This window comes from Labeo rohita, unplaced genomic scaffold (assembly GCF_022985175.1).
Source record: "Labeo rohita strain BAU-BD-2019 unplaced genomic scaffold, IGBB_LRoh.1.0 scaffold_597, whole genome shotgun sequence".
NCBI classification, from domain to species: Eukaryota; Metazoa; Chordata; class Actinopteri; order Cypriniformes; family Cyprinidae; genus Labeo; species Labeo rohita.
In genome coordinates this window covers 18,695-46,078 of record NW_026129521.1, presented here as the reverse complement: position 1 = coordinate 46,078, position 27,384 = coordinate 18,695, and the positions used below count along the sequence as shown (strand labels likewise).

General features: G+C 36.5%; 1 protein-coding gene across 1 annotated transcript; it reads right to left on the bottom strand.

Annotated features, from left to right (window-relative positions):
• Nucleotides 1-4,631: 4,631 nt before the first annotated feature.
• Nucleotides 4,632-27,179, bottom strand: LOC127161233 (carcinoembryonic antigen-related cell adhesion molecule 5-like). Its single transcript, XM_051103876.1, has 12 exons — nt 26,933-27,179; nt 22,777-23,046; nt 20,623-20,916; nt 19,744-20,085; nt 15,217-15,504; nt 14,287-14,550; nt 10,195-10,410; nt 9,591-9,881; nt 9,007-9,270; nt 8,330-8,605; nt 7,938-8,222; nt 4,632-4,924 (listed from the first exon to the last, which is right to left on the bottom strand). Exons 1-12 carry the CDS (start codon nt 27,177-27,179, stop codon nt 4,632-4,634), a joined length of 3,330 nt encoding a protein of 1,109 aa, XP_050959833.1.
• Between the last annotated feature and the right edge of the window lie 205 nt (nt 27,180-27,384).

Here is a 27,384-nt window from a genome sequence, read left to right as displayed (position 1 = left end):
TTTTAATCGCCACATGCACAAACCGTGATACTTTAATGCGAATTATAACATTTTTCACATCAGTGTAGTGACGCAAATTTGCGATTTTTTCGAATCGTGTACATGCTAATGAATTGCACTTGGCCTTGTTCATTGACAGTTGTGTGTGTGCGTCGTGAAATGCTGTAAACTGCGAAAATGAAGTCTCAAAATCCAAATGAACTGAACAAGATTGGCTCGAGCAAGACCTCAATAAATGCACGCGTGTCACCTGATCCACAGATGCACCGATTCCTTTTTGCATGAGCAATTTATGATATATTAATGCAGAACAGAACATTTTTATTTGCAATCATGTCTGTATTTGTACAAATCGCTGCACAATCATTTAATCTCCAATTCCACAGACTCAAATTGAAAGGCATTTGTTTGTGGATTGTAAGATACATGCATAAAATTGATCCAGTAGATGGATAATTGTGCGTGCATCTATTAATCGTTTTGAGACTAATATCATCCCATATTTTCCCCCCTTTGTGAAAGAGATTGTAATGCAACACAAATACAGATGAACACAACACTGTAAAAAATAAAAAGTTGAGTTAACTTAAAAAATTGAGTTAATCTGCTGCACAGCAATTTTGAGTTTACTCAACTTTCAAGGAGGGAAGTTGTGCCAACTCATATATAAAAGTTCAGTGAACTTCATTGAAGTTGAGTGAACTACCAGTCAGAGTTGGCACAACTTAGTTCCTGAAGTTCAACAAACTCAAAAAACCTTTGCAGCAGATTAACTTAATTTGTTAAGTTGACTCAACTTAGTGGCATAACTTAGTTCTTGAAGTTCAGTAAACTCAAAAAAGCTTTGCAGCAGATTAGCTTAAATTGTTAAGTTGACTCAACTTAAAATATTAAGGTAACCAGCTGCAAAGCTTTTTTGAGTTTACTGAACTTCAAGAACTAAGTTGTGCCAGTAATTTTTTTGCTTGAAGTTCAGTAACCTCAAAAAAGCTTTGCAGCCGGTTGCTTTAGTATTTTAAGCCAACTCAACTGCATTTTTTACTATTTAACTGTATGACTTTAAATCTTACATCCAGACTAAGCCACATTGTATGCTCCTCCACATCCTTTAAGAATACAAATGCATGCAGTATGAACAATACTGTAAATATAACACAAACAAGATTTTGTCATCATTACAGAAAATATTTATTGGCATTCTGCAAAATGAACACAATTTAGCTTTTCTCCACAAAAACTATGATGTAACTAGGATGTGACTATTTACAATAAAAACACTCTTAACAAAAAACACACACTTAAAAATTATTTTTTTAAGTGCCAGAAAAATGTAACATTAAAAGTATTAAAATTTTGCAGACTTAAGCATTAAGTTTTAAATCAAAAGTCACAAAAAAAGCTTTATATAATTTAAAGGAAGCTAAACTTTACCGTCATTTCAAATGTTCATCTTGCTCTATCTATTATTTTGGTGAATCCATAATGCAACAAACACACTTGATCAAGAAGCAAAATATTTCAACTATTAACACAACAGAATAATTCAACCAAAATTATTCTGAAAATTTATCATTTACTCACTCCCATGTTTTTCTAAACCGTTGTTTACACTCAACACAAATTTAAATATTTTAATGAAATTTGAGAGACTTCTATCCCTGTATTGAAAGGCTGTTCACCCAGAACTTCAAAGCGTTCATAAAGAGATCATAAATAATTAAATAAATATATAAGTTAATATGAATTGAGCAGTTTAGGTCTCCTGAGGAGACGCAATTGTAGGGATGCATGAAATAGGATTTAGAAAATAGTACATTTATATTTATACCTTTGATACTAGTTTTACTTATTAATATTATTTACATATATTATCTATTAACATTCTTGTTTTTCCTATAATGTATTTTAGCCTGTATTAGGGTTTTACACACTCACACAAAAACTAAACAAAACAGCATGTAGTTTCAGTTAGGTACTTTTATTTTTTTAATTGACATGAGCTTGAAGCAAAAATGAAAATGCTCTAAAAACAGTTATTGGCTAAATACAAATAATAAATGACAGTTGACAATGAACATGAAAAAAAAAATACATCAGAAAGTAAAAATAGAAATAGAAAATAAATGACAAAATTTCCAGGAATAATGTATCTTCAGGATCCTCTGTGATGCCTTTAAGCCCATCAATGTGGTGTGATTGAGTGGCAGTTTCTCTGCAGATGATGAGGTTGTGAATATGATGCATCTGAAATACACAGTTGAGTTTACAGTTAAAGAGTGTCCATGTGTTTATGTAAAAACAATTATGCTTATGAAGGCCATAAGCAAAAATTGACATAAGCAGTATGCCCTTCAAAATATTAAAAAAAGAAAAATATTGGGATAGTTTTATATAGCTTTAACACTTAAGCATAGACTCAAGTAATAATTTTAAGAAAAATCTAACAATGAATAAACTCATTACCTCTATTCCTTAGTGGAGAAGAGAGTATCCTTAACCGAACAGAGCTGGTCACACAAAAAAGAACCTAAAAAAAAGAGAAAAAGACATTATTGCTAATGGGAAACAAGTTACAATATGAAAGTTAAAATTTTATAGACATTGTAAGAAAGAACTTCACCTGTTGAAACTGTGTTGATAGTCTGTGTAGCTGGATAGTTGATGTCCAGAAAATGAGTAATGAGGTGTTTTGACAGTTACAATTTTTTTTTTTTTTTTAAAAAGCCAGGAATAATAATAAAAAAAAAAAAACCTAAACTCGGTTCTAAATAGACCTTTAAAGAACTATCTTTTTAGAGTGTACTTATAATGCAGTGCTAATTGACATAGCTTTTAAGCTATCACTGTATAGAAAACTAAAATATAATAAAATTTCTGTTTTTTGTTTTTGTTTTTGTTTTTTAATACATGTTATATAAGGCTAAAACTCACAGCACTTGCAGAGATGGAGCAGCATTTAGTGTGAAATGCGTGCTGTGTAATGTGATCACGTCTCTTCAGAAGACTTTGTTTAAACCATTCGATTCTTATGTATTCGTTTTACAATCTCTTTATGAACATTTTGAAGCATCAGAATTTTAGGTGAATAGTTTTTCAGTGAATGGACAGAAATATCTCAGGTTTCATTAAAAATATCTATATATTTGTGTATTAAAGATGAACAAATGTTATATGGGTTTGGATCGACATGACGATGAGTAAATGATGACAGAATTTTCATTTTTTGGGATGATCTAAATTAAGCCAAAGAGGACAGCAACAGCAGTGGTAAGGCCATGTATATATTCCAACACAATCTGTGTCTCTAGTACTACATCCTAGGCACCTTTAGGTTTGAGTGGATGACAACATCATCTTCCAGTAATAGTTAAGATGCTCATCTTCATCCCTTGGTGTGGACATCCTCTGGCTTTGTGTCCTGCAGTAAAAAAAAATATATATATATTTCCTACTAAATATTGACATTAAATGTTTAAAACATAAAAAATAATAATAATAAAAATCTGGATAACGACTAGTTTTTACCAGTACAGAAATAAGTCAGAAATAATAAATACATAAGTCACAAAAAAATACATGCATAAAAAAAATACTGCATCTTCACTGTATGGAATAAACTGACTCTTATTGAAGCTGCTAAATTTGTTCAGTCAAGAGGAGTGAGTGTTGTCTTTTTATTTATTTATTTTTTTGTAACATTAACGGAACAAATATCAGCAGGTTTATGAGACTAACGTTAATGCACGGATCAAATTTACTGACACACAGGCGATTTTATCTCTCCGTTGACTCTCATTTCAGACCTAGAAGTGATTGTTTATGTAAATAATCACATTTTGACACAACTTTATGTGTATTTGACAATTTAAGCGAACAAAGCTGCTACAGAGAGATGAATCTGTGATCGCATATTTTCTGCACGCTTCGGTTGTGTGTCAATAAACACGTTTATCATCTTACACGTCTTGCACTTTCACATATATGCACCAGTATCACGGCATGTGTGCCAGATAAACTAGTAGGTTATATCGCCTAGCACAACGAAATACAACACATAATTAACCTCTATCTGGTTAATTATACACTCGTTTAATCGACATAAACATTTGAACTGTATCTATAAAAATATATCTGTATACATACCTTGCAAATGCTAACGTTAGCTGATCGTGCTTGGGAAAAACAAAGCTAGCTAACTAGTTAGCCACCAGACTTCATTCAACAATGTTTATTCTTTCTTTAAAGAACATTTACAAACCTAACTGTGTAGTTTATTTGGCTTACTTCCTTTATTAAATCTGGGCAGAAAGAACTTACCTTAAAAGAAGACATCCGCTCCCTTTGCCATCGTTGTTTATGTTTGAAGCAGTAAACTCCGTGTACAGTTCAGCAACGGCACTTTGCGCATGCGCAATAATGTCAAGTTGACCGCTCAAATGAAGAAATAAAAATACTGAGTTTGCTCAACTTTCTTATTTGTGTTCATTGAGAAAAATATAGTAAACATTGAGTTAACTTGTTTTTATGTGTAAACTTAACATTTTGCTTAAACATGTGTCCACTTGACTTACATTTTTAAACTGAGTGAACAATTTGCAAGTTGGAGTTTTTACAGTGAAGCATAAATAGTGTCACACAGACTCACCAGTGATCCACAGTGGCTGTGTGTTACTGTAGTTTGTGTAATAGGCCGGTCGTCCTCTCTCTGCTCTGCACGTATAAACTCCTGTGTGCTGTAGAGCAGCAGGACTGAGAGTGTAAGAGCCTCCAGCTCCTCTGCTGCTGTCTGACAGATGATCATCATCTCTGAACCAGCTGAACGTCCAGCCTGTAGAGGAGCCTGTAACCTCACAGATCAGAGTCACTGAGTCTCCTTCAGTCAGCCACGGCTGTGGAGACACTCGCACTGCTGCCTGAGCTTCAGCTGAACAAAACATGAGGAGTTATAGAGCCACAGCCCAGCAAGTAATAGCCGTCATTTCACCGTCTCGGTTCACTATAGACCCGATATATATTCCGGCTGTGTGTGACCCCCTTCTAGCCCAAAAACCTTGAATTTGGATACATGTCATTGTTTTGACAAAATAACTTGTGAGATGTATGATATTCCATCACGTAAGCAAAGTGAACAGCGTTTACAATCTGTTTGGTTTAATTTCTTTGACATGTTTCTATGTGTAGCCTGTTTGTAGCCGAGATTTAGCTCGTAGTCAGACCAACTATTTGTAGCTCACTCATAGTCAAATCTGATTGATTGTAGTTTTTGGTCAGGCAGTGCAGGAGATGGTTGATATACCATCATGTTTGCAGTGTCAATAATATCTACTAAGATGTCAGTGTCAGTTAATGACATGATATGTAGCCACGTTTTAGCTCTGGGTTGGATGGGCTACATGTAGTCTGCTTTTAGCCCAACCGGCGAAATCGAGGCAATCAGTGTCTAATTTTAACAGCTTGGCTATAGCCAGACCAGCAATGAGCATGGCCGAAATAGTCTTAAATTTTTAATATTTTATTTCATTATTTTATAGCATTATTAAATAATGCATTATTAATTATGCCAAAATAATGCTAATTTAAATGTTTCAAAAGTTTAATTGCATTTAATAATATGATGTCATGCATCCCACACGCACCAAAAAGTGTAACATTCATACACATTATACAACATAATTTGACTTTCTTTCAATTTATAAATAAATATGCAATAACAATTCCCAACCGCTAGATGGCAGTTGTCGCCCTGCTGAGACAGGACTACTGGCAATGCGAGACTTGAAAGTTAGTAGAGATCACTGTCGCAAGATCCCGCGATAATTCCGCCGTTTTGAATTTTGTGTGTAGGAACCGTGACATTTTAGTGAAGGTAGCAGATCATAGATGATAGTGATGCCTATGGACTAACATTAGCACCCACGGTGCAGCATGCATGTGATCAGAGGATTAATTGCAAAATTTAATAGATAATAGAGTGAAAGTTCATTTGTATGTGTTTACAAACTCAAGATTTTAAAACAGCAAAACAACAGAACAAACAGCTTTGATTAATCTATATTAATTTATACAGTGAACACACATTCAGAAGAATTGGACAAATTGAGGAGGAGTTTCTACATCTGCAAAAAGCTGTTGGAAAAAGAGGAGATCCGGGCAGCAATGGTGTAAAACAAACAAACAAACAAACAAACAAAAAAAATCTCTCCAAAACAACATTTCCTCACTAGAGCTCTCACCTTTGACAAATTCAGTCATTTATTTTAACTGTTATATTGAATTTATGACTGAACAATGGCTTGTTACATACAGAGAAAGCATGAGCTAATTGAATAGAGTATCTTTGTTATTGTACAAGTACAATAAGATTTAGTTTGAAACTTCCAAATTGATACTAAAGCTCAAAAATACAAATTATTTCAAATTGCAATATAAAATGTTCAATTATAAAAAGTTTGCACTGATATTAAAATAGTACAAATAGCTAAGATGTGCAATGCAGCATTAAAACCTAACCGGTACAATCAGAAGACATAATGTAATAAAAACGGTAGGGGTGAATAATTATTCCATGTACATTTAAGGTTAATGTGTGTACTGGGTTACATTTTAGTTACTGTATCAGCAGTGATACTGTGTTGATATGAAATTAGTTGTGCCAGACAATTTTGGACACTTTTACAGTGACGCATATAATACTACCTGCCTGACAATGGCATGTGTTATTCAGGTGTCAAAGTTGTGCAGAATTGAATGACGAAACCTCAAAGACAGTGCCAGGAGGAAGCTGGAAAGGTAAAGTCTTCAAAGTGTGCCACATTAATCAAACATTGTGATGTCAATACTTAATCATTTACAGCGCAAATCAGAAATGTAAAAAATAATTCCTTTACTGGTGATTTTAAAATGTCAGTGAACTTTGTCCGCAATTGTTAACCACCTCAATCTGTATTATATTTTAGGGTTTAAAAAATTCCCTCATATTCAGAGCTTTCTCTCTCAGTTCTCTCTCAAAAAATTTTTTTTTTCTTATTTTGCAGAGGCAGTGATGACCAACTTGTACTTGAGTTTTACTTGAGGAATGCAGTTGGAAAACATTTTATACAAGAAAAAAAAAACAATTTCCTTCGAGTTCACTGTTGGTTGTTTTATTTGTTAAAATAAGTAAACCAACAAATTGATTAATCTTTTTTTAATCTATTTTTTTTTACGTTGTCATTTATCCACAATGTTTTAATGTTAAGTGTGATAACATGCTCTTGATTTGTACTATTTATTTCTTTTAAATATCATAAGGTATTTAATATATATATATATATATATATATATATATATATATATATATATATATATATAATTATTATAATTATTATTATTATTATTATCTTAAGTTGTTAAATTTTTGTCATAATAAAAGGGAGTGTAATGCATTTATATTTTATTTTGTCATTAATTCTTTTGCATTTTTATAATTTTGTATTGTCTTAAGTTGTTAATGTTATTTTTCTTAATAAAAGCTGTATATGTAGTTTGTTTGGATGGATGGCCATTTTGTTGTGTTTTAGATGTATATATGTAGGGGTTCATTAGCTGTCTATTTGATGACTAGTCTATTATTGGACTATGGTTAGACGTCTATTAGATTTTCACTGACAGCCCAAATTCAGTCTTGTTTTAGCCTAGATGCAGATTCAATGTCTATTAGACATTTAGATGTATTCGTTTATTAGTGGTCTAAATGATGTCTAGTCTATTCTAGGGCTGTGTTTAGACGTCTATTAAATTTTCACTGACAGCCCAATGACAACCTTATTTTAGCCTAGACGTCTGGGCTGTGTTTCAACGGCTAATAGACGTTTTTTAGACCAAAAATTGCTTGCTGGGAGAGAAACTGAGAGAGAAGCTGATCACACTGATAATAATGAACAAACACACAAACTCACCTGATACATTCAGTGTAACAGCATCACTGCGCTGAGAGCTTTGTGTGTTTTTCTGTCCTGTACAGGTGTATTTACCGCTGTGAAAGTGATCAACACTGCTGATGTTCAACTCTTGTGTTGAGATTTGGCTGACAGAGTTTTTATGGTGGTCATTTGTTCCCTCTATTTCCCATCTGTACGTCCACTCAGTGTCTCCTCCCCACTTTATATCACATCTGAGAGTGACTGTTTCTCCTCTGAACACTCGTTCATCAGGTCGTACCGTCACCACAGCTTTAGGACTCACTGTACAAACACAGATTACTGCATTTGTTTTTTATTCAAAGTTTTAGAAGTTCTGTAGATATTGTCTGTGATCTGTATGTTGTGTCACATACTATGTTCTCTCTCACCTGTAACATTTACCCACAGTGCATCACTGTATTGTGTGTAGTAGACTGGTTTCCCTCTTCCAGCTCTACACCAGTACTGGCCTCCATCAGACACTGAATCAATCTTCACTCTGTAGGAGTTTGTTTCTGTCTTCTTTGTCTCAGGGTTCAGTGTGTGTTTGTACCAGTAAAAGTCCCATCCAGTGGACGGATCCATGCGACAGGTCAAAGTCACTGTGTTTCCTGTCAGTGCAGCTCCTGCAGGATCTGATGTGAGTTCAGGCTTTGGCTTCAGACCTGCAGGAGAACAAGAACAGATTTACCTGTGTGAGACAAATCATTAAGTATTTGTCTGCATCAGAACAAATAATTCTGACTTTTATACATCCTGCAGATTCTGCATTAAGCCTAATTTGTGTATGAAGAGGCAGGTTTTAATGCACATGACACTGAACTATATCAGAGCATATATTGTTTGATTGGTTACATTCAGCTGCAAGTTGTTTGTGCAAAATATACATGAAATACTGTAATAGTGAATTTTCTTCTGAGTTTCTTATACAGTTCTGCACCTAAACAGAACATTGACAAAAAGCGAATTGCTTCAGTCCTCTTATAAGAACAAATGTGGCTGATAGAAGAGCGATGAGCCACACCTTTTAAATGAGTATTAAACAGATGTGAATATGAACACTCACCTGATACAGTCAGTGTAACAGCAGCACTGATGTCTGATCTCTGTGAGTCTGATCTCTCTCCTCTACAGCTGTATTCACCACTATCAGACACAGATGTGATGGTGTAGACTCTCTCAGTGACGTGTCTGATGACTGAACCATCTTTAAACCAGCTGTATGTCCACTGAATGTTTCCTCCTCCCTGTATGTCACATGTGAGAGTGACTGTCTCTCCTCTGAACACACGCTGATCTGGCGTCACCTTGACTACAGGTTTTGGTCTCTCTGTATTAATACACATGAGTAGATATTCATCAAAACAGCATCACTGTATCATGATCACCTTTCCTTATAGTATAATACATATTTTCAACAAAATTAGATATATGAACATAGTAGAGTAAGTTTATGACAGGGCTGGGCAACAGTCTTGGAGGGCCAGTGTCCTGCACAGTTTAGCTCCAACACTAATCAAACCCACTTGAACAAGCTAATCAATGTCTTCAAGATCACTAGAAGAGTTGGAGCGAAACTCTGCAGGACAGTGACCTCCAGGACTGAAGTTGCTCATCCCTGGTTTATGAGGACAATGATTTTCAACTCACCTGTCACAATGAAAGAAACAGTACTTGATTGTGATTTGTTTGGTCTTTTATCTCTCTGTCCTGTGCACCAGTACTGATCCTGATCATATGTAATTACGCCTTTGATAATAAGAGTGTCTCCATTTACAGTGAAACGCTCAGACGTCTGTAATATTACACTGTTGTATCTGTTGCCTTTATACCACTCATATCTCCAGTCACTGTAAGACTCAATCACACATGTCATATTGACTGTCTCTCCAGTGAATACAGGACTGTCTGGTGTCACAGTCAGTGTAGATGTGGGTGAATCTGTAAAGAAAGAAGATGGAGCTCTTTCAGTAAACTATTCAGAAAAAATGATCTGAACATCTGAGTTCCTGTTTTTTATGTAACACTGATGTTAAAGAGGAGCAATGTGGAGAGGAGAGTGATGGTTTCTCATCTGTCTGATCAAGCACTACCTTTAATGCAATTCAACTTTAGATCATCTGAAACCTCATTAAAAAAGTGAATATGTTTATGAGGACAATCATGTTCAACTCACCCATTACAGAGAGAGAAACAGAGCTTTCTTGTAATGAGACTGAACTTTTATCTCTCTGTCCTCTACACCTGTACTGACCATGATCAGATGTAATTGCTCCTCTGATAGTGAGAGTGTCTGCATTTACAGTGTAATGCTCAGACGTCTGTAACATTACACTGTTGTATCCGTTGCCTTTATACCACTCATATTTCCAGTTTCTGACATCAGACTCAATCACACACTTCATATTGACTGTCTCTCCAGTGAATACAGGACTGTCTGGTGTCACAGTCAGTGTAGATGTGGGTAAATCTGTAAAGAAAGACAAAAGTAAAGTGAGACAAAGATCTTTTTACCCCCAATGACTAAACTAAAGAATTTTTTATTTTATTTTATTTATTCTTTTTTTTTTTGTTTTTTTTTTTGAATATTAAATACAAAATTAGTATGTGAAAATAGAGCACCTTAAAGACATTATGGAAGTGCACCTGTTTTTTCAACTGGGTTTTCACTTTCATTTAATAACTGAACTATATGTGCGATTATGGCTGTATTCTTAATAAAACAAGCATCAACATTACTGATAAAATGGTATATACGATATTGAATATTTGTAGCTTGAATGAAGCTGTGAGTTTAGGGTGTTTTCACATATGGTTTGTTTTAAAGGAACCAAACCCAGTTCACTTGAAGTGAACCAGAAAGGGAACCAGCTGAAATTGACCTCAGTCCTTTTGGTGTTCACAGTATAATGAACTCAAAAGAAAACCCAGTTCTTTTATTGGTTCTCTTCAGCACTTAAAGTGATATCAGACCATTTCTTGTTCACGCCACAACTTCATAAGAACTCAGAACCCTGCAGCTTTCTGAGCAGCAGTAAAATGCTGGAGTCAGACCTAGAAAATTTGGAAGGTGAAGTGGACAGGGAAATGGATGAGGAAGAGCTAGCAATCCATGATCATGACACCAGTCAAGACATTTGAAGAGCTTTAAGAACACATTTCAGTCCATTTTTTAAATTAAAAGGGAACACTATGTACAAATTTAATTCAACACCTTTTTTTCTCCAGATAAGAAACAGTATAAAATTGTTTCTTTGCTATAACTTTATATTGTTACTATATTGTTTCACTGCACACACACACACACACACCACTTGCAGAGACACACAGATCGGAGATTGCGCTCACACATGACAACATTCATGAGCACAGCCACTTGTAAATGCTGCCACACAAGTTTTATTGATATAACCAGTGTTGGGAAAAGTTACTTTTAAAAGTAATGCATTACAATATTGTGTTACTCCCTAAAAAACTTTTTATGGGAAGTAATGTGTTATGTTACTTTTGCTTTACTTTTTAAATCTGGGCAGGGCTTGCTTGTTTGTTTTTAATACAAGTTATATTTTTGGCAAATGTAAAAGCACTTTCACACCAAAAGCCTTAGGCTGTAGGAAAAGTAAATTCACATTTGTACAGTAGAATGCAGAAGAAGAAATTTTAACACTCTTCAGCAATAAAAAAAAAAAAGAGAAAAAAAAGTAGTTTATCTTGAGTAATTTTGCTTATTAATATGGTTAAATTGGATCATTGAAGGTCAGCAGCAAAGACACTGGATAATAAAATGTGATTAAATACATAAAGGATATTTGTATTATTTAATATATTTAATTATTGCAGATTTGTGTCTGAGTTTTTTTTTTTTTTTTTTTTGGTAAGTGAGATGAATTAATGCATGTTCACATTTATTCTAGAACTAAAGTAACATCTTACTCCCGATTTATCTCAACACAGGGACAGGAGAGCTTTCAATCAGTAAATGGTGAAAAAAAAGTAAGGTCTTGGTTACATCTGTAACCCTCGTTCCCTGAAGGAGGGAACGGAGATGTTACGTCATAACTGACGTATTTGGGTCTCCCTTGGGAGGCCAATTACCTCTGAGTTAGCTGGAAAAGGCCAATGAAAATTGGCAAGTGGATTTTGCATGCCAAGCCACTCCCCCGTACATACGGGTATATAAGATGGCGGCGTGCATCCACTCATTTAGATTTATGCTGAGGAGCTGAGCCGAAACCGAGCGCCCCTGCGCAGTCCAGGATTGTGGCAAGAGGACCTAACGTCTCCGTTCCTTCCTTCAGGGAACAAGGGTTGCAGATGTAACCGAGACGTTCCCCTTCAGTTGTACTCTATGACGGTATGTCATAACTGAAGTATTTGGGGTCTCCTCTGGAAAACGCCACAATCCTGAACTGCGTTACGTGATTGAGGAACAAATGCTGACAGGCAGGCGTATCAGGGCAAATGGAGCTCAACGCGTAACCTTCCCAACGCCCTGTAAGCCAGATAACGGGCCCACCAGGGATGCCAGGTATCTGAAGCAACCGTTGGGGGGGGCGGAGACAACTGGGAAGAAAGTGCACGGATCCAAAAGGAATGGCGCAGCAAGCCGACACTGAGCCGTCCTCCTGCAAATTACCGGATGTTACCTTAACACACAGGAGGAAACAGGCTCTACGCGAAGGTGTTCGGTGTCGCCCAGCCCGCAGCTCTGCAGATGTCTGCCAGAGAGGCGCCGTGCGCCAACGCATGGGGGGTGGGCTTGAACTCCTAGGGAGCACGCTCGCCCTGGCACTGGTATGCCAGAGTGATGGCATCAACCACCCAATGAGCCAACCTCTGTTTGGAGACAGCATTCCCCTTCTGCTGACCTCCAAAGCAGACAAAGAGCTGCTCGGAGTGTCTGAAGCTCCGGGTGCGGTCCACGTAAGTGCGCAATGCACGAACGGAACACAGCAACCCCAAGGCTGGGTCTGCCTCCTCCAGGGGCAGATCTTGCAGGTTCACCACCTGATCCCTGGAGGGGGGGGAGGGAACCTTGGGCACATAACCAGGCCAGGGTCTCAGGGTCACGTGAGAATCAGCCGGACCAAACTCTAGGCACATTTTGCTGACCGAGAAAGCGTGCAGGTCCCACACCCTCTTGATAGAAGTGACATTCCAGGATAACACCGACCCGGAAGGTGCCATGGTGCCATGCCCATCTCGGGATCCGGCCGTATAGCCAGTGCTGAAGCGGTCTCATTTGGAGCAGCCCGAGCGGCATAACTGTGGCTGCGGCTGCCATACGCCCCAGGAGCCTCTACAAAAGTTTGAGAGGGACAGCTGTCCTGTGTCTGAAGAGGTTCAGACAGCTCAGGACCGACTGCACACGCTCTTCCGTAAGGTGTGCCGAATCCATGTTGACCGAATCCAACTCCATACCAAGAAAAGAGATACTTTGCACAAGGGAGAGCTTGCACTTTTCCCAGTTGACCTTCATCTCGGCTGAAGGGACCGGCTCGACTGTGTTCTTTGCCAGGAAAACCACAGTCTCTGCACGCAGGACAGAGGCATCTGTGTCAGAGTGGACAGAGGTGAAGAGGATGCCTCTGAACCTGGGCAGGCGCCTCGTGAATTGGATCACGTAGCTGAGTCAGACAGTCCGGATCATCCAACGAGACGGGCTGGGGAGCGCTAACCAGGCCCCCAGCCGCAGAGCTAATGGGATCAGCGGAGCTGTCACTGATGTACCCGTGGTGGGGCAGCCCAGGGGAAGGTGACCCAACCCAGAAAACGAAGCATTCTGGAGTAAAAAAACATCACCAACAACTGTACCCTGCTTTAAAGAACAAAGCATTTAAAGTGGCAGAGGACTAAACTACAGTGCAAGCTCATATTAAACCAAATATAATTATTCATTGGTGTGGACACTAATATTTTTTCATATTGTTATTTCCTTGGTGTGAACAGGTCTTAAAAAGTGAATTCTTTCATTTTTATTCACACACTTAAAAAAAAGTGCTTAAAAAATAGCGATGCCATAGAAGAACCATTTTTGGTTCCACAAAGAACCATTCAGCCAAAGGTTATTTAAAGAACCATCTCTTTCTTTTTTTAAGGCCCTTTTTACCTTTTTGTAATCTGAAGAACCTTCTTTCACCACAAAGAACCTTTTGTGAAAGAGAAAGGTTCTTCAGATGTTAAAGGTTCTTTATGGAACCATTTAGACAAAAAAGGTTCTTCTATGGGATCGTGAATCACTTTTACTTTTAATAGTGCAGATGTGAGATGTAGCTGATACAGAAGAGTATAAGAAAAGTGTTGAGATTTAAATGAGTATTAAACGGATGTGAATATGAACACTCACCTGATACAGTCAGTGTAACAGCAGCACTGATGTCTGATCTCTGTGAGTCTGATCTCTGTCCTCTACAGCTGTATTCACCACTATCAGACACAGATGTGATGGTGTAGACTCTCTCAGTGACGTGTCTGATGACTGAACCATCTTTAAACCAGCTGTATGTCCACTGAATGTTTCCTCCTCCCTGTATGTCACATGTGAGAGTGACTGTCTCTCCTCTGAACACACGCTGATCTGGCGTCACCTTCACTACAGGTTTTGGTCTCTCTGTATTAATACACATATAAGCAGATATTGACTGGAACTGTTATAACTGTTATAAACTCAAAACCTCCTTATGAGAAAAACACTACATTAAATTAAAGATCTGGTTTGCTTTTAGTTTCTATTAATTGCACCAAACATATCTGTAAATATTGGTGAAAACTAAATGGAACTTTCATATTTATATCCAGTCTACATCTATGTTTTTTTTTTTTCCATCAACCGCAGACTGTAAAACATGTACATAATTTAAGAGTGTAAAAACTGTGCTGAATTAATCTTGCTGTGTGCTGATTACATGTGACAATTTGAATAGTTTATTGTTGCATAATTTGATCTACTCACTTTCCATTAAGAAATGTACAGGGTGGGCCATTTATATGGATACATCACACATCAAACTTATTGGGAATTTCACAAGAAAAAAAATGGTGTGCTTGGTTTTAACGTAACTTCATTCTTTCATGAGTTATTTACAAGTTTCTGACCACTTATAATTTGCCACAAACAGGACGTTAATATCACCAACCATTCCCATTTTATTAAGGTGTATCCATATAAATGGCCCACCCTGTACAATACATTTTGCAATAAAAAAAAAAAAAAAAGCAAAATACAATATACTGTGCTGAATTTGGAAAGCAGTAAGACATTCCCCCCATTCCTCACCCATTACAGTGAGAGAAACTTTAGATCTTGATTGTGATGATTTTGGTATTTTATCTCTCTGTCCTCTACACCAGTACTGATCCTTATCAGACTCAGTAGCTCCTCTGATAGTGAGAGTGTTTTTGTTTACAGTGTAACGATCAGACATCTGTAACATTACACTGTCGGTGCCTTTATACCACTCATATCTCCAGTTACTGTGAGACTCAATCACACACTTCAGATTGACTGTCTCTCCAGTGAATACAGGACTGTCTGGTGTCACAGTCAGTGTAGATGTGGGTAAATCTGTAAAGAAAAACAAAAACATAAAGTGACTCAAATGGCACTTGCAGTTATATTGTAATAATGTTTTATAAATGTGTTACAAAACTATGCTGTTTATACATTATTTTATACAATATCTTTAATAACTTGAATAACTTTGTTGTGAATTAGTTGTGTTTTGCTTTTGTCCTGTCATTAGTTTTCTGATCTGAGTGTTTTTGAGGAGGCTCTGGCTCCATCACGTTACGTCACATCAACTTCAACAGATTATCTGAAGACTTCATGAACTCATTTAACATCATTATCTGTAAGTCACCTCATTCTCTCTGACTTCAGTACAAAATACATCTGTAATGAAACATCTCACTCAAGTCATTTTAGTCATGAATAACACCTGTAACCACAGTGACTACAGTAAATATTAGTTAATAATATTGTGTAATGATTCACTCATGTCATGATTTGGTTTGATACGCAATGCTGATCTCACTATACGAAGCTCTCATGATACTTTAAACAAAACAAAAATAAAGTTAAAATGTCAAGTTTTATTTCAAATGATTACATCTTAGGCATATGATAAAGAGTTAACAAAAATAATGTTAATTAAAATGCTAAATCTGGAGTTACATTAGGAATGGACTTGAATAGTCTTTGGTTTGGTTCTTCTCCCTCATGCAGAGGAAAACAATGACACCAGAAAAGAAACGTTCATGATTCTGCAGTATTTTACAGTTTAATATTAGAAACAAATGCTTTCAATTTGTGTGACTACTGACATATCAGATGTTTTAAATATTGTATTTTATTAAATCATATATTTTATTTAATTTATTAATAATACATTAATAAACATGGAAGCTCAAACATAAGTTCATTGTGTTCATTATATTTTGTGCACCATTTTTGATGCTAAATTAAATCTTGTGTTTCCCTGTTTTGTGTTTAAGGACTTTTATGTTGAAGTGTTTTTCTGTCCCCATTGTTTCTGTGTTCACTTCCTGTGTTTAGTTTTGGTTTCCCTTTTTGCATTGCTTTCCTTGTTTTTTTCCATAGTTACAGTCATCTGTTACCATGGCTACTCATTGCCTACACCTGTCCCTTCTTATCTTTATAATCTCCAGTGTTTCTTTTGTTTATTGTCTGGTTCTACATGGATGTATCGTGTGCGTTTATTTCAGTTCCTGTATTTGGTTTATCTTGTTCACTGATTAATTTACTTTTGTTGTCTTGTTTAAATAAGTTTTAAACTGCACTTGGATCAAACTTTCTGTTTTACTGAGACAGCCACATTACAGAAAACCACACACTCATTTATCCTGCAGTCACATTAATTCAGCTGAATCAACAACCTGTTACAATCCACACTGTTCTGTGATGATCCTTGAGGATCAATGAGTGAGTTCTATGACACTCTCACACCCTTTGTGTAGCACATGTGAAAGAGGAAAGATGTGGAGAAGATAGCGATGTTCTCTCCTGTCCTGTCTAATTTACTACAGGTTTAATGTGATTCAACATCAGATCATCTGAAACAATCATCAGACACTGTGTGTGTTATTTTTTTTATCTCTTTAACTTAATAATGTTTTATGATACACAGTAAATTTATGGAGCTCGTAGATTCAGTGCCCCATCTAGGGCCTTGTTTATAAAGTTGAGTATACACTTAAGTCCACGCCACTGCTCATATTTATAAAAATTGCCTTTGACGTGAAAAAAGTGCTTAGTGTCATGTCAGGGTCCGAGCAGACATAAATACTTTTTCTTGTTGGAGTACTGCAGGTTTTTGGAAATGAATGCAGTTCTTGCAGCTCGCTATTCTAAATGAAAGGATTTGGATGATGACGTGATCTTTTATATGTTAATGAGATTAATTAGGAGTTGTTTGCTAGGCAGAGAGCTGAAACCATTCAGTTGCATGCAAGTTCAAGATCATTTGCGATTCATAGATTTCACATCTGAAAGAGAGGCGTGCATGCTTTTTCTGTGTGTACATTCATTCTATGAATCACACATACGCATATTTGAGAGACGATTGTAAGATCAAATTTAGGATGTTTTCTGCCAAAGTTTTTGAGAGTTTGAGGCTGATTCACTGCCAAAGATTAAATGATGATTACACAGCAAGATGAAAAGAGCTGTCCATGAAAGAGGACAACTTAAAGAAAGCATGCCATATCAGTGCAAGTGCCAACACAGTCAGATTGGATTGGTTTGGTTTGATCAACACAAAACTAATCCTATAATCATGAGTTTGTTCAGCCACCATCATGGTACAAACCCCAAGCATGTTTCACAAAAGAATCATTAGCTAATGGATTCAAGTTCCATTAAACTCTATTGGTAAAGACAGAACCTGTGACCATAGATAATTTTGGGAAACACATTCCCATTTGGCTTTATTTCTGTCATATGAAAGTTCTTATTAAGAATTAACAGAGATTTAAAATGTTTTATTTTAAGTTACCATAATAGTGGCTATGTTTGCTTCAGTTGGGCTTTTAACCCTTAACTTCTTTTTTTTCCTCTGGCTGCTGTAATTGTGTTTATAAGCCACATTTATTATGGTTTAAAAAAAGCCAAAAGAAATGAGATCAGCTGATGATGACTGCTTCTAGAGTTTAATTGCGTCACACATGGAAACATTCACAAGCACAGACACTTGTAAATGCTGCAACACAAGTTTTATTAATATAACCAGTGTTGGGAAAAGTTACGTTTAAAAGTAATGTATTACAATATTGTGTTACTCTCTAAGAAAAGTAAGTAATTAAGTTACTTATTTACTTTTTATGGGAAGTAATGTGTTACATTACTTTTGCTTTACTTTTTAAATCTGGGCAGGGCTTGCTTGTTTGTTTTTGTCATGAATCTGGTCGGTGACCTTCGGTCCGCTCACCACCAGATGTCGCTCTCACTCTTTCACACTATACAGACTGTTGCACTGCACCCCATACTACTTCTCCCATCACTCATCGCGCTGATTGCGTCAGCACCTGTGGCCAATCAGGCACTCTATATAAACCCCGGACTTTCCCGCTGATCTTACGGAGTATTGTGGTTATTGTGGTGTTTTCATTGTTGATTCGTGTTTGTTCCCTAGTTCCCAGAGTTCCCGTGTTCCCTGTGTTTAGCTTTCTCGCCTGGCCATTTCGTACGTTTGTCTCGCCGCCTGCCTTCGGACTACTCGCTCGTTTGTACGGAATACCCCTCTGCCTCGCGTTATGGAATTTGTTCGCTGCTGATCGACCCACGCCTGCTTCACAGACTACTCTTGTGCCTCGCCCCAACATATCTGTTTGCTGTTGTTCTGACCCTGCCTGTTCGACTATGTCTTTGTCTCGCCCACTGAATAAAAGCTTGCAAATGGATCCGCTCGCCTCTCGTCTCCCTCCCACCGTTACAGTTTTTAATATAAGTTCAATTTTTGGCAAATGTAAAAGCACTTTCACACCAAAAGTGTTAGGCTGAAGGAAAAGTAAATTCACATTTGTACAGTAGAACACAAGAAGAAATTTCAACACTCTTCAGGAAAAAAAAAAAAAAAAAGAAAAAAAAAAAAAAGAAAAATGTAGTTTATCTTGAGTATTTTTTTTTTTTTTTTGCTTATTAATATGGTTAAGCTGGATCATTGAAGGTCAGCAGCAAAGACACTGGATAATAACATGGGATTAAATACATAAAGGAAAAAAAGTGACTGGTGTTACTTATTTGAAAAATTAAATAAAAGTAAAATGTTCTTGTAAATTAAAAATATAATGCGTTTCTTTACTAGTTACTTGAAAAAAGTAATCTGATTGCGTAACTTGCATTACTTGTAATGTGTTACCCCCATCACTGAATATAATAGCTTCGATACTGAATCATGATATTTCTCAGAGACTAGGGGGTAAAACATGTTTTGAAGTAACAAAACTCACAGCTTCACTGTTTGCAGAATGAGACGCACAGATGCAATTCACACATGCAACTTTCATCCCTCTGTCTCTCCATAATTAATTAAAATCAATGCTATAATTCATGCATTCAAATACACACACTGATGTCATGTGACAATTTGAATAGTTTATTGTTGCATATTTTGATCTACTCACTTTCCATTAAGAAATAAGCGAAATGCAATGTACTGAGCTGAATTTGGTAAGCAGTAAGACATTTTTTTCACATTCTCAACAAAACCAGTTCACCACCAGATGTCGACTGGATGTGTAACAGTATAGAGTTTATAGAGTTTATGAGGAACGAAATTCAACTCACCCGTTACAGTGAGAGAAACTTTAGAGCTTGATTGTGATGATTGTGGTCTTTCATCTCTCTGTCCTCTACACCAGTACTGACCCTGATCAGACTCAGTAGCTCCTCTGATAGTGAGAGTGTTTTTGTTTACAATGTAATGATCAGACGTCTGTAACATTACACTGTCTGTGCCTTTATACCACTCATATCTCCACTCAGGTGTCCAGTCATATCTCCGTTCATATGTCAGGCTATTTCTCCATATCCAGTCACGGTAAGACTCAATCACACACTTCAGTTTGACTGTCTCTCCAGTGAATACAGGACTGTCTGGTGTCACAGTCAGTGTAGATGTGGGTAAATCTGTAAAGAAAAACAAATACATAAAGTGACTCAAACAGTTCATTGCTTAATTTACTTTTGTTGTTTTGTTTACATAACTTTTAAACTGCACTTGGATCCATCATGTTTTACTGAGACAGCCACATTACAGAACACCACACACTCATTTATCCTGCAGTCACATTAATTCAGCTGAATCAACAACTTGTTACAATCCACACTGATCTGTGATGATCCTCGAGGATCAATGAGTGAGTTCCTACTTTATGACACTCTCACACCCTTTGTGTAACACTGATGTTAAAGAGGAGAGATTTGGAGAGGACAGTGATGGTCTCTCCTCCGTCTGATTTACTAGAGGTTTAATGTGATTCAACATCAGATCATCTGAAACAATCATCAGACTTACAGTGAGTGTGATATATTTTCTGTTCCCCAAAACTTAATGTTATTTTATGTTACACAGAGAACTTAAGAAGTTTCTAGATTTAGTGTCACATTTGAATCTCATTTTCATGTAGTAGAGTGAGTTTAGGAGGAGAATGAGATTCAACTCACCCTTCACATAGAGATAAACATTAATGCTGAAATGTGATGATTTTGGTCTTTCATCTCTCTGTCCTCTACACCAGTAATGATCCTGATCAGATGCAATAGTTTTTACAACACTAATAGTGTCCCCATTTACAGTGTAATGATCAGACGTCTGTAACATTGGATTGTATTGGTTGCCTTTATACCACTCATATCTCCAGTCACTGTGATCAGGCTTTATCACACACTTCAGATTGACTGTCTCTCCAGTGAATACAGGACTGTCTGGTGTCACAGTCAGTGTAGATGTGGGTAAATCTGTGAACAGAAGAAAACAGACTCTTAAAAACTGAATATCTGACTTAATGCAGTTGATATTAATATAATTATTAATACAACTGATACATTATGATTAAAGTTATAGAAAATGTTTTTATTTTAATTGGTTCATTTCTTTTGTCAAATTAACTGAATTTTGAAATGAGAACGTTTTTAAAACATTATTGAACATTTCCTGTTCTGGCCATTAGGTGGAACTGTTTTCAGTCAGAGTTTTCAATAAAGCATTTATTTTAAACATGACTACATATAAGCTTAGATTTTTTTTTTTTTTTAATTTCTGTAAACTTATGTATGTTAACAACTATATAAACTAACTTAACAACTTTCTCTGGTCAACTTTCTGTGTCAACTGAGCTCTAACTCCTAGGGGGCACGGCTCACCTTAGCACTGGTACGCCAAGGTGATGGCATCTACCACTCAATGGGCCAACCTCTGTTTGGAGACAGCATTCTCCTTCTGCTGACCACCAAACAGACAAAGAGCTGCTAGGAGCATCTGAAGCTCCGGGTGAGGTCCACGTAAACACGCAATGCACGAATGAGATACAGCAACACTAAGGCCGGGTCTGCCTCCTCCGGGGGCAGCGATTGCAGGTTCACCACCTGATCTTGAAAAGGAGTGGTGGGAACCTTGTGCACATAACCGGGCCGGGGTCTCAAGGTCACGTGAGAATCAGCGGGAGATTTTAAATTAACAGACATTTAGATGTTGTTACAAAATGTTTTATTTGAAGTTACCGTAATAGTGGTTAGTATTTGATTTAGATGGGCACTTTTTTTTTCTCTGGCTGCTGTAATTGTATGTTTATAAGCCACATTTATTATGGTTTAAAAAAGCCAAAATAAATTAGATCAGCTGATGATGACTGCTTCTAGAGTTTAAGTATATATGCATAATGTGTCATTAATCTTACATTACTGATTATAGTAGCTCAGTGATGTCACAGCATGGGATCCAGCAGTCGTGACAATCAGATCATTTGAATGAGTTTGAAAACACAGGTCTGTATTATTCAGACACACAGACAACATCAATCAGTGAATGAACCTCAACAATGATGACAATCAACATAATGATTCATGCTGCAATGCATGATGGGAACCACCATAATACAAACTCATCCACGACTTCCAGCATGTACCACAGCATGAAGTTTTATTTTTATATTTATTGTGACATGATTAATTTATACAGGAAAGGAAAGGACGTGACATGTGGCCAAGCATGGTGACCTATACTTGGAATTTTTGCTTTTATTTGGCTGTTGTTTGTTGTTTCTGTTGTCTTGTGACTTTAGATTGTTTTATGTTCATCTGCTTATCTGAGACTGTTGATTGTCATCATTATTGAGATTTATACACCGATTCTTGATGTCTGTGTGTGTCTGAATCTTTCAGTGGTTCAAATGTTTTTGTGCACAATGTGTTTAAAAAGTCCTTCAGATCACTGCTGGATCTCTTGCTTTAGTATCACAGGGTTTGTGTTGTAAAACTGTATTAATAACACTTTCGATCATTGAATAGAATGAGTGAGATTTGTGAATTAATGATATAATCATAATCAATAGCCAAAAATCACCTCATCGTTTTTGATTTTAGCTTCCCATGCACCAAATAATGTTTTTAAGCAGACTCTTTTACAAAAGACAAACTAAGACTAAGTCAAAGACCAAACACTATCTATTATGGTGATTTTAAATGAAACAGTAATTTTCAGTAAAACCCTCATCATCTAAACTTCTGTTAATTCTCAATAAAAACATCTGTATACAAAAAACAAAACAAAAAAAAAAAACAAAAAAGGATTCTGTCTGAAGAGCACATGAACACACTCACCTGATACTGTCAGTGTAACTCCTTCACTGCGGTCTGAGTGCCGTGGAGCTTTTGACTGAGATCCTGTACAGCTGTACACACCACCATAACGTGAATCCACAGATGGGATTACATAGTTTTGTGTTTGTCCTATGATGTAGTTTTGATTTCTGTCTTTATACCAGCTGTACCGCCAGTCTCCTGTCTGCTGTATGTCACATGTGAGAGTGACTTTCTCTCCACTAAACACATTTTTATCAGGATGAACACGAACTACAGGTTTTGGTTTCTCTGTGAAATGAGCAAACAACACACTTCATATGTTAAAACTCAAAATTAGCTTTTTGCTTTCAGTCAGCAGTGTTCTGTTCTGTTCTGACCAAAAAACTTTATTTTAAGGACCAGTTCTCACTATTAATTAGTTGCCTATTAGCATGCATAGATGAGTCTCAAGAGTAATTGAATAAACAACATTTTACCCTTCAACTCACTGGAAGAATTTGATTTTTTTTTTTTTTTTTTTTTTTTTTTTGTCTGACTTAACTTTTACTGCACTCAGATGAAAAAGAAAAGTGCAGTAAATTACACTTTATTTCAGTACACTTAGTACACTTTCATTATGTACTTATGTTAACATCCCCTTTATATAATGTATATATATATATATATATATATATATATGTTGTAGTTACAGTGCATTGCTATGCATGACATGGTCGAGCAATAGTTACTATGGTAAAAATGGTAAATGTGTGGACTTTTTACATGATTACGCTTATCACGTGATACTACTGCGGTCAAGTCAGCCGTGTCTTGAAAAAACACGGTCAAGCCAGCCGCGTTTTGAAAATACATGGTCACGGCAGGTGCGTTTTTTTTTTCGCTTGTGCATCTAATCGCGTACTTACGGTATGGGTACTGGGAGCAGTTAAAATGGATGTAAAGACACCGTCAGAACGGTGAAATTAAAGTCCAGGAACTCTTACAAAAGCAGATGCCATGTAACAAAACAATGAAACTAATCTGGAGAAGAGATCTTCAAAGACTGCAAACAACATTGTCCCCCTTGCTTATTTACAACCCCCTTCTCCCCTCTGCCTTCTCCGCCTCTCTCACACTTTTCCCCCAAAAGATTCCACTGAAAGTCACTAAGAATATCTGTATACTACATGTGTTACATCTTGTGAATATGTTGTTTTCCCCTTCATGTTTGGTAAGGTTCTAAACGTCTCTGTGCGATTGGTAAAATAGTTTCAATTTCACAGCAGTGACTTATATTATGAGGAAGACTGAACACTTTTGTAGAATTGTGTTTTGCTGCTGAGGGGTGTGTTTTCCCCTTAGGGTCAGCTGAGAATTTCCAGCCAGGTGTGACCCTGGGTTGTGAGATCTCCTGATAAACCAAAAGGTCTTTATGTTTTTACAGCTGATTGGAAGATTTGTTTGTTCTGGTCTGGATATATAAGCAAAGTGACAAAACTCTACTTTCGTTTTTTTCTGTAGCCAAACCCCCACATAGCGTATGTGAATCTCTGGAGCTCTGCACTAGAAACTCACCTGCTGCTGTGTGTCTTCCCTTTAGTCAGGTATGCATCTCCTACTCTTAGATTAATCTTTGAGCAATTGATGTTATGTATTTAGTGGAACTGAATTTAATTCTGAATTGGATTCTCACTGGCATGATACATTTTACCTGGCAAATAAATTGTTACATTTGATTCATTCTGATCTCTTTTGAAATCATTATTTCTAGTAGATTAAAGTATAGTCTGATATTTCTACTTCCAGGATGGATCATACCAAAGTACCAATGGATGGACCATGGGGAACACCCTTAAGGGTTTCCGATTACTGTCTGTCACTGGCTTAACACGCTGTAGTTCTCATGATTATACAACAAAATCCACGTTATGTTAAGGGCTGCAGGGTGCAGTCTGCATAAAATGTATTATAGCCACCCCTCATCCTCTGAGTAAGTCCAGAACTGTTGGCCAAGTGAATTGCTAAGTGATATCAGGTCCTTAATGAAAGAACAATTAAAAGTATGGGATTTCCAGAATAATCAAATATCTAAATTAACACATAATCTGTATTTGTGATCAGTTTAAATTAGAGAAGCCGCCTAAATTTATGATCACTTAAAATTGGATCAGATTAAACACAAAGCTAGATTAAAATTGAAACTAAATCCTGATAAATTAAGTGGATTTTGCAGAAGCACTGTGAAAAGACCAAACATGCATTAAACCTTCAACCAGGTTGCTGGACTCCGCCTCCAGCGAGTGGATCTGTACAGTTTCAATAGATTGCTGTTCAGGAATATTACTGCATAAAATATAATTTAACCCTTAAAACACCATAAAGCAACATCAGAATAGTTATTTATTGCTATTTTTTTCCATCAGAACATTAAAAAAATTGTAGTACAATTTCAGGATTTATTTACTTATTTATTTATTTATTTTTGTATTTGAACATTGATTTTAATGATTTTAATAATTAGTTTCTGTGTGTGTGTGTGTATTTAGCATCATTAGTCCAGTCAAATTATCCTAAAGAAATAATTCTAATATGCTGATTTGCTGCATAAAAGAACATTCATATATATTTTTTGTACTTGAACATTTTTTTTCTAATGTTTCTGAATACATTATATATATATATATATATATACTGAACTTTTACATTGTCTCAGTTTCAAACACTTACAAAAATCTAGCTCATTCTTTCAATTGATTCCTGTTCATAGTCACTCTATTACTGTATTATTTTTAAAGTAATTTTAATGCATAGTTTTGAAAACAAAAATAAATAAATAAGTAAATAAAGGCAATTTCACCCCAAGCATCTAAGAGCATTATAGCACTTCTACATTGTCTTAATTTCAAACACTCACAAAAATCTTTCCTTTATAGGTTTGCACATTCTTTCAATTGATTCCTGTTCATAGTCACCCTGACTATTACTGCATTCATTTTCAAGTAATTTTACTGCATAGTTTTGGGGGGAAAAAATAAATAAAGGCAAATTCACCCCAAGCATCTAAGAGCAATATAGCTATTAATACAATAATAGCTATAATGACTGTGAACAGAAATCAATAGAAATAATGAGAAAACCCACTAAGGAAAGATTTTTATGAGTGTTAGGCAATCGTTATTTGGTGCAACTAAAATGCACTTTGATTTTTGGAGTAAATTTGCCTTTAGTTTTCTCCAAACCTATACTGTAAAAACAAATCAATTGAAAATATTAGCAAACTAATAAAGTAAAGATTTTTATGAGCATTTGAAAATGGGACATGATGTAAAAGTACTAGAATGCTCTTAGATTCTTGAGGTGAATTTGCCATTCATTTTCTTTAAAATGATACAGTAAAATAACTTGAAAATGAATACAGTAATAGTCAGAGTGACTGTGAACAGGAATCAATTGAAATAATGTCCAAACCTATAAAGGAAAAAAAAAAAAAAATGAGCATTTGAAAATGGGACATGATGTAAAGTGCTAGAATGCAGATGTGATTTTGCCTTTTATTTTCTAAAACTATACAGTAAAACTATACAGTAAAATGAATTGAAAATTAATACAGCAATAATCAAGGTGACAGGAATCAGTTGAAAGAATGAGCAATTTGAAAATGAGACATGATGTAAAGTGCTAGAATGCTTTTAGATGCTTGGGGTTTGCCTTTAATTGTCTCCAAAACTATACAGTAAAATGAGTCAGGGTGAACAGGACTGTGACTGTGAACATGAATCAATTGAAAGAACAAGCAAACCTATAAAGGAAAGATTTTTGTGAGTGTCTGAAAATAGGTAATGGCAGAATGCACTTAGAGGCATTGTATTATTATTATTATAATTATGACGCTTGAGCGCCCGAGCTAGGGGCGGAGCCACCCACTTATAGGTCGGGCTGAGCGTCATTATCGCAGAATCTTTCTCCTTCACGAAGCAAGCAAGATGACTTCTCACTGCTGTTAACTCTTCTCGCCATTGACAATCCCCTAAGAGGACGCCATTCACTTCAAGTTCCCCTTTGGCGATCCGGCAAGAAGACGAGTCCTTTCTGTGAGCAAATGACAGTCAAAACCCTCGCTCGGCCTGTTCAGGGATGCTGTGGGCTTATTTTCTGAGACATTTCTGGAGGCCCAGAAGAGATCAGTCCGCTGCACCTTCACCACATTCCAGATCCTCTTCCTTGTAGCGTTCAAATAGGCGTGAAAGCACGCCACCTACTCCTTCCTCAGGAGCGAGGGTGGGAGCAAGGGTGGACCCAAAGCCAGCCGTGATACCAAAATCCAGTTCCAGTATCCAAAAAAGCTGGGACTCCGCCCTTCCAGTGTCGTGCCAGATCCTCAGCAGCATTCCTGACTGTGGTGCTCTGAGGGGGAAGTGGCCGCCTGGAGAGATGGATGACATACCGCTTCACAAGAGAATTTGTCTTGCTGTGTATTACCTGCCTGCTCCCTCGCATGTTGCAGGTGACAGGGGGAAATGTTTGTTACCAATAAAGTTTGCACTAGAACACAAAACAAACATTGTTCAGCAAAAGAGCTCTTTTTGATATCAGACGTGCAGGACAGGGATACACCAAAGTTTTGTTCTCTCCTTGGAAAACAGGCTA

Coding starts and splice junctions, on each gene's coding strand:
- LOC127161233 (XM_051103876.1), bottom strand. CDS start 27,179: ATGTCATCCATCTCTCCAGGCGGCCACTTCCCCCTCAGAGCACCACAG. Junction 15,505..19,743: donor AGTTTCTCTCACTGTAACGG/GTGAGTTGAATT, acceptor TTTTCTTTACAG/ATTTACCCACATCTACACTG. Junction 8,606..9,006: donor TGTTACACTGACTGTATCAG/GTGAGTGTTCAT, acceptor GTTCTCCTGCAG/GTCTGAAGCCAAAGCCTGAA.